Source organism: Sinocyclocheilus grahami, unplaced genomic scaffold (assembly GCF_001515645.1).
Source record: "Sinocyclocheilus grahami isolate Dianchi unplaced genomic scaffold, SAMN03320097.WGS_v1.1 scaffold762.1, whole genome shotgun sequence".
Lineage (NCBI taxonomy): Eukaryota > Metazoa > Chordata > Actinopteri > Cypriniformes > Cyprinidae > Sinocyclocheilus > Sinocyclocheilus grahami.
In genome coordinates this window covers 302,992-315,023 of record NW_015505941.1, presented here as the reverse complement: position 1 = coordinate 315,023, position 12,032 = coordinate 302,992, and the positions used below count along the sequence as shown (strand labels likewise).

The 12,032-nt window shown below is 35.6% G+C and overlaps 1 protein-coding gene across 1 annotated transcript in view; it reads left to right on the top strand.

Annotated features, from left to right (window-relative positions):
* The window catches only part of susd2 (sushi domain containing 2), a 46,847-nt gene that overhangs the window by 9,796 nt on the left and 25,019 nt on the right, over window positions 1-12,032 (top strand). The window contains exons 13-15 of the mRNA XM_016245676.1: window positions 510-788; window positions 2,186-2,362; window positions 9,996-10,089. Coding sequence (XP_016101162.1) covers window positions 510-788; window positions 2,186-2,362; window positions 9,996-10,089 — 550 coding nt within the window. The remainder of the gene's footprint in view (window positions 1-509; window positions 789-2,185; window positions 2,363-9,995; window positions 10,090-12,032) is intronic.

Below are 12,032 nucleotides of genomic sequence, written 5' to 3'. Positions count from 1 at the left end.
GCTCATTTAAAACCATTTCATATTTATTCTATGACTATTCCATGTGGCTTATGTGGAATCACAGATTTAGTTTGTCACATAAATACTTTAAATGCATATGTCTAGTTTTTTTGGATTATTTATTTATTTTTTGTAATTTATTGTTATTTTTATTGTTATATATTTTGATGTGGTTGCATTGAAAAAAATCCCAATTACTGTCTATGCTTTTTTTGTCTATAAATAAAATATTCATTGAAAACAAAGTGTCATTGAAGCTGTATAGCGGTTACAGAAACTGGGTGAATAAGATTTAATTGTACAAGAACATCTGCAAATAAGTAATGTACAAGAGGAAACAATTAAAACCAATCTGTTTTTGAGAGCATAATTTAATAATGCTTTAAAAGACCTTGAAAAGAAACATGACAAAGCATTCATGAGGAAACATTTGTAAAATTGCAAGCTGTAGTTGAAATCTTTTGCCTCTTTTTTTTTCTCACAAAATACCATATATTTTTCTTTACTAGGGGCCATTACGAATGAGACGTCACTGTTTACTTATGACTCAACCCACCTCCTGAATGAATATTACTATGCCCCAAAGCATGATCCGTCTTTCATCCCAAACTTTTCCGTGACTGAAGACCCAGAGGATCCTCTGCTGGAGCCAGCGCTGAACCTATGTGCCGGAGAGGGGGCTTCATTCTGTAAATATGACGCACTAAGCATGCACAGTCTGGAACAAGGCAATGCCACACTGCTGGCCTACCGGAGTCAGATGTCCACCAAGAAAGCTCTGGAGCCTGGTAAGTGCAACTATTTCACAGGGCCTATAGTGAGAAATCTTCAAAAATGTTTTGATTTTTTTTGCAGGAGTATTAATTGCAGTATTTCCTTTCCCAGACTTCCGTATGATTTAGGCACCCTCTCCTAAAAATACGTTTTATAATCCATGTATGTCTGGCCCTAAAATCGAATTGGATGAGCCCTGTTCATAGTTGTTTCTTGCATAACCAATATATACATACTCATCTGATGAATTATGTATTTATGCATCAATTCCATGAAATGGCACTAAATAACAGATATGGCACTAAATGGTAAATATATCATTTTAATTAAAAATATGTAATATACTTAAAAAATAAAATGCATTTAAAAATTAAATTAAATGTATTATTATTATTTTTTGTATTCTAAAAAAAGTGCATACTGTGGTCACCTGAAAGCTTGTATTAGTGCTTTTAAGATTTTTACAACATGCTCATATAAGTATTATCAAATGTTATGCATTTATACGGTTGTGAGGATAAAGACCAATGCCAGCATTACATAGTGACATTTTGCATTACAATAACGTTTAGCTGTTTGCTGAATTTTACATGGTATCATATGCAGATTAAATAACAGTGGCACACTATTGAAAATGTGATCTCTGACCATATCTCATGGTGCGCTCAAGTCATGTCGGATAGATCGTATTTACGAGTTGAACGCACATGAACGCCACCACAAAGTCGTTATTACGAGTGGGAAACTCTAAATTTTCTTTCAGCCCCGAGTTGGGGGCGTGTCAATGAGAAACATGGTGGAATCGATGGATGCAACGTCTGTAGTTGACAGTATATTTTTGTTTAAATTGATAGTTTAGTGGGTTGTCAGTGACAAGTACTGTAGAACTGCATGTCTGACAGAGGGAGACGGAGAGATTGCCAAATAAAACATAAATCACAATACTTATAGGTAGGTATAAGCAGTGACATTGTCAGGCTTTTTTCTTTTTTTTTTTTTTACAAAAAATAAGCTTTTTGAATGTGGCAGGATTGTAATATACAATTAATAACAGGTTTTTATTCGATGCAGATTAAAGTGGCTTCATAAATTACTTTTTAAAAATATTAAAAACGCAAAACACACCTGATACGAATTCTTTGCTCTTCATTTTCTATAAGCAGAGTTAACAGACCCTTGTTGTATTTTCTTGTAATTTATTAAAAGAAGGTACACCGCCATCTTGTGCCGACTAAACTGACTTGAACGCACCTGGCGTCGTAATTACGACTTGTCAAATCGTAAGTGAACGTCCCAGGAGGACTTGAACGCAGCATCAGTTATAAAGCATTGGAGACTTGCATATGATCTGACTGTTATCTGTATAATATCTTTTTATGGTTTTGTAATGGCTGTGATTTTGTGATCTCAGTACAATCCTGTGGTTGGTTGTCACCACCTAACCATGGTCAGAAGGAAGGAACCTTGTACCTGGAGGGGGCAACGGTCACGTTCTCATGTAACAGTGGATACCGTATATATGGGCCCCAAGAACGCACCTGTGAAGCAGACGGCAAGTGGTCTGGACAGGATACGCACTGTGTGGCTGGTAGGTAAAAGTGGAGAATGAAAATTCTGAGATCAATTACTCACAACATATCGTTCCAAACCACTAGATGGCAGTGTGTCCCTTTTTAAAGTTCATATTCTCTTGAGCTAATAGAAGGCTGTAGTAGATGATTCTATTTTTTACTTTTTCTTCCATATTCCATTACGAATAGATGATCTTACACATCTAAATCAAGCAATTGCTGTCTCTGCTGTTCAAAAGTTTGGGATCGTTATGATGTTTTTGAAAGAAGCCTCTTATGCTCACCAAGGCTGCATTTATTTGATGAGAAATACAGCAAAACAGTAATATTACATTTTAAAATAACTGTTTTCTGTTATATATATATATATATATATAATTTTTTTAACTTTTTTTTAATCTAATTTATTCCTGTGATGCAAAGCTGAATTTTTAGCAGCCATCATCCCAGTCTTCAGTGTCACATGATCCTTCAGAAATCATTCTAATATGTCTAAAGAGACTTCTCTTGTCAAACTGACCGGCCCATTGATCCGCAAGTCATGCATACAGACCGACCTGGATGTACTTGCGCTTGTTAACTCTTGACCCCTTGGTCTCATCAGAGCGGAACAACATACTTCCTCTCGATAGGAATCTTCAGGATGGATCTGTTCAGAATCTGATCTGGACTCTCTCCATCAAACACATGAATCGTTTATCTGCTCCACAGCTGTTGAGAATTCATGTTCGCTGGCCTTTCTGGGGGTTCACTGCACAACTGGAGAGCCAAAACAAAGCAGCAGCCCACTTTACAAACACGCATCAGGCCTGTGAGCCAAATGATCTTGCAATGAATTTACTGAATGCACGCTATTGCAAACATGTTGGATAATTCGTATTGAGGGAAAAATTATAAATAAATTCAGAAGTGTTGGTGTTCAGCCAATGCTTTGAGACTTGTAGTTTGTAAAACGTGATATTAATCAATATTTGCCATTTATTTGCTGTGCAAGTACACTTTCTAAATCAATACAGCAGCCGTTGCCTGCTTTATTCATTAATGATCGTTGCGTTTACTGTCCAACTTGATAATCATATTTGTGAACTTTCAGATAAATGATTTTCATTAAACTCACACAATTAAATACCTGCAAAGTTACATTGGTTTGTGCAGGCACACCATCACTGCAGGTCATCGTTCGCCAGCCGCTATCTCGCACAGCTAAACAGATCATTATTTATCATCAGGAAATTGTAGGAGAGCATTTTTCTTGATATATGGGTGCTTACAGACCGCTGAGGCCAGACAGGTCAGTAATGTGCACAGGGTTTTATCAAACTTTTCACTGGTTTTAACAGGTTATTCAGGGCTATTTTGACAATCCCACGTCTCACTTTCCCTACCTCTTTCTCTCTACTTTTTCCCTGTCTCTCTCTCCTTTTAACCTGTCTCTTTCTTGCTACATATCTCTCTTTTTTACCTTTGTTTTCTCTTCACCTGTCTCTGATTCCCCGCTGTTTCCTTCTTTGTACCAGTTCATTCTCACCACAAGTTTCTCTTTTTTTACTTATCATTCACTCCTTTTTACCTTTCTCACTCTCCCTTAACTTTCTATTTCTTCCTACATGTCTCTCTCTCCCTACCTGTCTATTTCTCTTCTTAAACTGTCTTTCTTGTCTTACATGTTTTCCTTTTGTATCTATCTCTTCATAAATGTCTCCATCTCCCTTCTCCCTCTTTCTATCCTTGTCTCCTCTTTACATGTCTTTCATCCCTCTTTACCTCTCTCATTCTCGCTATCCATGCCTGTCTTTCTCTCCTTTTTAACGGACTCTCTTTTCAATTCAATTAAATTCATTTCAATTCAAATTAGCTTTATTGGCATGGCTTTGTGACATATTACAATGTTGCCAAAGCAGACATACAGATAAATAAAAGGGTGAAAACAGAAACACATATACATATTATCCATATACAGTGCACAGCATAAATGAGTACACCCCCTCTGGATAAATATAAAATATGTATTTTCTTAACGATCATTAATATCATTCATGGAAAGATGGCAAAATTGAAACATATTAAACAAATATACTTAATAAAAACAACAAAATATATGCCAATATTTTCTGTAAGATAAGTAAATTAGCCAATTTTGTTTAAATGAAGGATTGCAGAAATGAGTACTAATGAGTTTAATTCAGAAAATGTATAATATTCTAGTACTTAGTATGTGCAGTTCTCTCTCAAGTGGTTCCACTGCTGCCAGCATTAAGTCTGTTTGTTTGATTCGGTAGGCTATATAACACTTTTAATTGTCAGGAAATTACTTGTCTTTAAAAGTTTTGGTTCAATATACTTACCTGTTGATCAAAAATAGCTTTAAATCTATTTTTTTTTATTTAGTAACTTTCAGGAGGGTGTACTCATTTTTGCAACACAAAATGTTATCACTTTGATAAGAAAATCTTATTTTGCTGAATAATTTTGGCATTCTTCTTTGGTAATTGATCAAGCAGGCTTGGTGGAACATTACATCTCCAAAGAACCCTACCATGTCTTCTAAGTAAAGAGTAATTGCTGAATTTGTTAAGTTTTAGAGGGGGTGTACTCATTTATGCTGTGCACTGTATGTTATCATAACTAAAAAAAAAAGTATGACAAAATGACAAAGTAAATGAATAGTGATAAATGGAAAGAGGGTTGAGCCTTTGTCCCTTATATGGTGGCAGGAGGACACCTACTGCACTGCCAGTTGGATACACTTTTCCCTCTCTCCCAGAATATACGGGAGTTTGTCTATGTTGCTTGCTTGCATTTTTATTTTATTTTTTTTAGAGATTTAATCTTGCCTGATAGATCATTTTATGATATGGGCTTGTCTAAATGGTTTAGCTGGTCTTTTGTAGTGAATTCTAGGTTATATAATTGGGAGGTCAGGCTTGGTTCACTGGCCTAATGATTAGAGAGTCGGACTTGTAAACCATAGGTCATAGGTTCGGGTCTCGGTACTGGCAGGGATTATAGTTGAGGGGAGTGAGAGACATGTTTTCCCTACATATCTCTCTCCTTTTTGTCTTCTCTGCCTACCTGTCTCGCTCTCTTCTTTAACTGTCTTCCTACATTTTTCTTCTTTATATATATCTCTCTCTTTCTCTCTCTCTCACTAAATGTCTTTTTTATGCATCTGTCTCTCCCCACTCGTCTCTCTTTCATCTTCACCTCTTTCTCCCTACCATCTGTCATCTTTCTGTCCATTCAGTTCTTGTGTCTCGGTTTTAAATCGTCTTCTCCTCCTTTACCTGTCTCATTCTCCTTTACCTTTTTCTTACATTACAGAAAAAAATTACTATACTAAAATGACTGTCCTAAGTTCTTTATTTTCAAATGTAAAGCTGTCCAGCTTTTATTTAGTCAGAAACCCACAGGGAGCCATTAAAGCTTCTCATTTGTTGACAGCAGCCAGTTTATAAGTGCTTCTCTTTACAATTTTGGTAAGATGGTGCATATTGGGTTCCTAAATGCTATAAACAACCCAAACTCAGACCAGCTGTAGAGATAGAGTTCATGCAGAGCAACATTTACTGTAAACCGAGCCACTCTGAGACACTAAAAACCCTGGATCGTGAGCTGCTTGTGTGTAAATGAACACAGTGCCGTGCTTCACTCTGAAACATGCAGGACGTATTTGTAATTAAATCGCAGCATAAACCATAATTCGATTTTGGTTTTTAATTGTGATTAATTGTGCAGCCCAGTGTTTCTTAACCTTTAGTTGGATTTCCCCTCTCTTCTCGGAGTATGAATGTGTATTATCAGATACTGACATCCACAGTGTTGTTGGTAGCACTTTATTTTACAGTCCTGTTCCGCATGTACATACTATATACTTATTATAACAATTACAATAACTGGGTAATAACTAGGTAGGTACTAACCCTGAACCTACCTGTAAACCTAACCTTAACCCATGTAGTTACCTTATACTAGCCAGTACTTTCTTGGGTAAGTACACTGTAAGTACACATACTGTCAAATAAAGTGTAACCGTGTTGTTCATGAGAATGACGTGAGACCAGTTTGGTGGGTTTTTTTCATTTACAAAAGTCATTTTTCAGCTGTCATAAAGCTTTCTGACAGATCTGCTCTAGTTAGCATGAAAGCACAACCTACAGATAACCTCCCTCCATACATGTACATCTTTTCATTCTTATGGTATGGCCATATCTATTGCTCTTGAGCATGTCTATAGTCATTATCTTTGTTTTGAAGGTAGACCTTCTATACTGGTGCTCTTAAGAGCTGACATGTTGTCTTAGTGTTAAGAGAGCAATGTGTTCAGGCCGGGGCTCCACCTCCACTTGAATTGATAGTCCCACTAAACCTCTGTTTACTCCCATGTTGTAAGACAATGTGGGGTCCCAGTGATTTTTATCCCTCTTGTCTGTTTCTCTACTTTCCCTCTCTCACTCTCTCCTTCGCTTTCTTTTGTTTTGGCTACTGGCTGATAAAGGTTGACATTCTAGCCCACAAAAAGCAGGAAAGTGAGGGTGAAATGAAGGAAGTGACAATCATGTGGTTCTGTGCAGGGCTACAACAACCAAACAGTTATTTTGATAATCTGTCAAATATTTATATAATATCATAATTTCAAACGATGTGTGCAGAATTTTTCAAATATGAATCAGTGATTTTAACCTTAGTTAAAGGAATTAAACAAAATCTGTTTTTACAGAGTGTAATCAAAAATGGCACTTGTTCCAGATTAGATGGATATAATATTGGTAAATGGTTCATAATGTAATTTAGTTCTGAAATGTTGTAATTGTTTTTTTTTCCACAGTAGTATTTTAAAATTGAGAAGTTTCTATTTTCACAAATTTTCTGTTTTTGTGAGGAGAAGAGTTCACCTGTCTGGTGCTCTTTTTGTAATTTTTTAAAAAGTACTCAAAATATATGTTATGAAAGTAACACACAATATGTTACGACACTATTGACACTATCTAAATTTAATGAAATTGTAAAAATTAGTGACACTTTTAGCTGATTGATAATTTTGTGTAAACCATGAAAAGAACAGCTTTTATTTGAATTATAATTGTTTTGTAACATTATAAATCTCTTTGTCACTTTTGATCAATTTAAGGCGTTTTTTAACTATTTAAATAAATATAAATGTATTTAGTTTTAAATATATTTCTTTTTTTTATCCAACTAGAAGTGTTTTAAAACATGTAAATACAGACGTAACAATATATATATATATATATATATATATATATATATATATATATATATATATATATATATATATATATATATTAATAATAATATTAATTAATTAATTTTTTTATTGGGAATGCAATTGTTCCTGTTTAAGGACCCAACTACTCCGTAATGAAATTTAAGGTTGATTATTGTCAATTTGATTAGCAGTTTTATCAATTTGATGTTGCAGCCCTAGTTTTGAGAGTTAATATCGTTGTTTTGTTGGGACTGACCTCATGAAGCCCATCTGGACTCTGTGTTTGTATAAATGTGAGTCACTGCACTGCAGATGCCCTGAGTCTCAACATATGGCACTGATGCTGTACCGCTTTGTCAAATTGCACTGGTTATAACTCTCTATCCGTAAAGAGGCACAAGATGGGGGAAAAGGAGGCTACAGGGAAGGGAAGAAGTCGATTAGGAAGAGAAGTAGATGTGAAAAAGAAATCATCACTCCAGGTTCCAAGAACAGAGAGAGATATTTATTCATAGAGGACACTCACATATGAATGCACATCCCAATGAGACAGTCACAGGCCCAGGAGGACGCAAAACGGCATGATGGGAGGGGGGCATGGAGGAATGACGGACAAAGCTACCAGTGAAAATGCGTTGTGACAGATTGAACTCCGCTGAAGAGAGGAGGAATTTGATGCAGAATAAAACTGACAATGTGAGTTTAGCCGCTAACTTGCTCTTTTTCTTGTTCCCAAGGCAACATGTCATCAGCATCGGTCCGGGTCACCTGCAGCCGTCTAGTGCGTTTGAGAGGCTAAAAAACATGTGCAAATACAATGAGCTCTGCATTATTGATATCACTACCTTGTCAACTGATTGCAGTGCAGTAAAGACAGAGCTGTATACATTATAAAGTGAAGCCAGCAGGAGCTGTAAACTTTAAATACGGAGCATAATTAGTGGTGCTTGGAAAAACATCACTATTTTAATTGCTCATACTACCAATCAAAAGTTTGGGATTGGTAAATGTTTTTATTGTATGTGAAATAATTATCTTATGCTTACCAAAGCTGCATTTGGTTGATCAAAAATACAGTAGAAACAGTATTATTGTGAAATATTATTGCCATTTTTTTATAATTTATAATATAATGTATTCCTGTAATGGCAAAGCTGAATTTCCAGCAGCCTTTATTGCAGTCTTCAGTGTCACATGATCCTTCAGAAATCATTCTAATTTGCTCATTTGGTGCTCAAGAAACATTTCTTATTATCATCAGTATAGAAAACAGTTGTGCTGCTTAATATTTTTCTGAAAACTGTAACAGGGTTATTATAGTTGCCTAAAATCATAAACTTTTATTGTTACTGGAAATAAACTTAAAATAAAATATAAATCTTAAACTTACTTTATTTAATTTATTGCAAAGGCAACATTTTCCATGTAGTTTTGCTTTTTCAGCCTTCTTTGATGAAAATAATGTTCAGCAGGCATTTAATAAAAATTATTTTTTTTTTGTAACAATATAAAAGTATTTACTGTCACGTTTGATCAATTTATTACTTTCTTGCTAAATAATAGTAGTAATTTATTAAAAAATAAAATAAAATAAAACTGATGATAAAGCAAAAAAAATCTCAAAGACTTGTATTGAAAGAGTCCCAAAGCACATTTACGAATCAAAATGCTGTAGAATCCTGGCTCACCCAGATCACCTTTGCAGTAACTCAAAACACCTTAACCACTTACAAACACTCTTAACAATGCTATAGCAACATTCTGGGACCTGAGGGGCTTGAGACCAGTTCAGATGACATATACACACACCTGGCTTGTGTGGTACCTCTTTTCAGTGATTGGTTTTAATCAACATGTGTTCAGGCGCTCTTACATCCAAATACATTTATCCTATGGCCATATATCAGAATGTGGTATAACACACAGGGGTATATTAATTGGAAACTTTAGGAAGGAAATCTCAGGGCGTGACAGGCGAGTGTGGGTTTGTGTGCCTGTTTCATTCAATGTGCTTTTGATTTGTCAGTAGATTTCTCCAGTGTCGGAACAGCATGCGAAATGCACCTTGCTAAAACACTCGGAAGTTGTTTAACCAAACATGTCTTCGGTCCTGTTTGACATGTCAGGAATTTAGCCTGAGGCCAAAGGAGACTTGTGGTTCTTATAAAGAACACAGTTTCATTTGCATTGGAAAGCTCAACTGATTATTTAACCATTTATCAAGAGCACTCAACTGAATAAAATGCAAAGCAAGATTGGATACTGCATGCCAGCTGTTAAGTTACTTTGGATAAAGGTGTCTGCTCAATGAAAATGTACAGAATGCAAATGCAGTGTAAGGTTGCACACTAATATTGCACAGGGGGAGCACAATGATTTATTATGAATTACTAACAAATGTGTATTGGCACTTTTATTTACAGATAATACGTTGGCCATTGTCCTGGGGAGTGTTGGTGCAGTGTTGGCGTTGGCTGTCATGGTGATAGCAATCATTGTGTACACAAAGAAACAGAAGTGAGTACAAATGTGTTTCTTTTGTTGTCCAAATATGTTGTTCATTTGTTTAGTCTAAATGTTGAATATTTGTTGAAATCATGCAATTTAAAGAATACTTGAGAATTTTTTTTTATCATTTTCATATCATTCAAACCCTTGCTTGTATTGCTGTGTCCGAATATGCCTAGTTCAATACTATATATATACTAATAAATAACCATATATACAATATAGCTGTGAATAGCTATAATATTAAGTCACACAAGAGGAGTTGTGAATAGCAGTAAAGAGACGCAACTGATGCTGGTAGGTCATGTGACAGTGACATTCATACTTCCCAAATTCATACTATATACAATTAATTGAGGCAAGTGAGGCCTGCAGTTCTTTAGATGTTGTTCTGGGTTCTTTTATGACCTCCTGGATGAGTCGTCGTTGCGCTCTTGGAGCAATTTTGGTAGGCCGGCAACTCCTGGGAAGGTTCACCATTGTTCCAAGTTTTCTCCATTTGTGGATAATGGCTCTGACCATGGTTCGCTGGAGTCCCAAAGCCTTAGAAATGGCTTCATAACCCTTTCCAGACTGATACATGTCAACTGTTTTGATTCTCATCTGTTCTTGAATTTCTTTAGATCACGGCATGATGTGTTGCTCTTTAAGCAGGCTTTACTTTGTCAGACAGGTTCTATTTAAGTGATTTCTTGATTCAACAGGTCTGGCAGTAATCAGGCCTGCGTGTGGCTAGTGAAATCTAGCTTTCTAAAATTATGTGGTCAATCACAGTTCTTTCATGATTTAAGAGGAGGGGCAATTCATTTTTCACATAGGGCCAGGTAGGTTTGGACACCTTTTTTCCCTTAATAAATTAAATTATCATTTAAAAACGCCATTTTGTATTTACTTGCACTATCTTTGCGTAATATTAAAATTGTTTTGATTATCTGAATCTTTTACGTGTGACAAATATGCAAAAAATAAACAAAACAGGAAGGGGGCAAAAACCTTTTCACGGCACTGTAGAATGTACTTTTTAAACAGTTTGTGAAGTAAGTTTCAAACCAAATATAGTACCTACTAGACAGTATGCAACTTCAGACAGGTTATTGACTGTTTCTTCCATAGAAGACACAAAAGATGACATTTTAAAGCTATGCACTGGTCACTGTTTTCCATACATTTAGTTTGGGTTCGGTAAGATTTTTAAAAATGTTTGAGAAAGGAGTCTTTTTTGCTCACTGAGGCAGCATTTATTTATTCTTGTGATGGCAAAGCTGAATTTTTAGCAGCCATTACTCCAGTCTTCAGTGTCAATCATTCAAATATGAAGATTCAAAGATTTAATTGAAAGATTCAGGGTTCATCCATTGAAATTGCATGGGAAATAATGCACAGTACAATTCTTCAAATATGTCTTTTGTGTTAAATGAGTTTTGAACTATGATGATGCACTGTAAATGACAGAATTTTCTTTTTTGGTTGAACTATTCCTTTAAATATGCCAGTCAATATTTTTCTAGATTTGTCTCACTGATTTACTGCAGTCAAACAGGCTTTTTCTGATGAATTTATGTGACAATGTCAAGCAAAAGTGTCATGGCATGTTTTGTTTGAACTTTCCAACTGAAATGTGTGCTCATGTCATGTATAATCTTGATATGTGATGAAGATGAACTCATAAAGCTCCCTTGGGCCGGATATATCTCGTATATATCTTCTTCAAGGAAGACATCAGAGATATGATAGAATTTAACCGTTTTCCAGTGTAAACGCATGATTTATATTACCCATCTATCTTTCCTCATCCATTTTCACCCTCATGCCTGTGATTTTATATATTTATATATATGTATATTATCATGAACAACAACAAAAAGAGATTTTAACTGATGTTAACTCTCCTCTGCTAACCTTTTCTGCCCCCCACTCTAGTAACCCCCCCCCCCCCCCCCCCTCTTCACGTC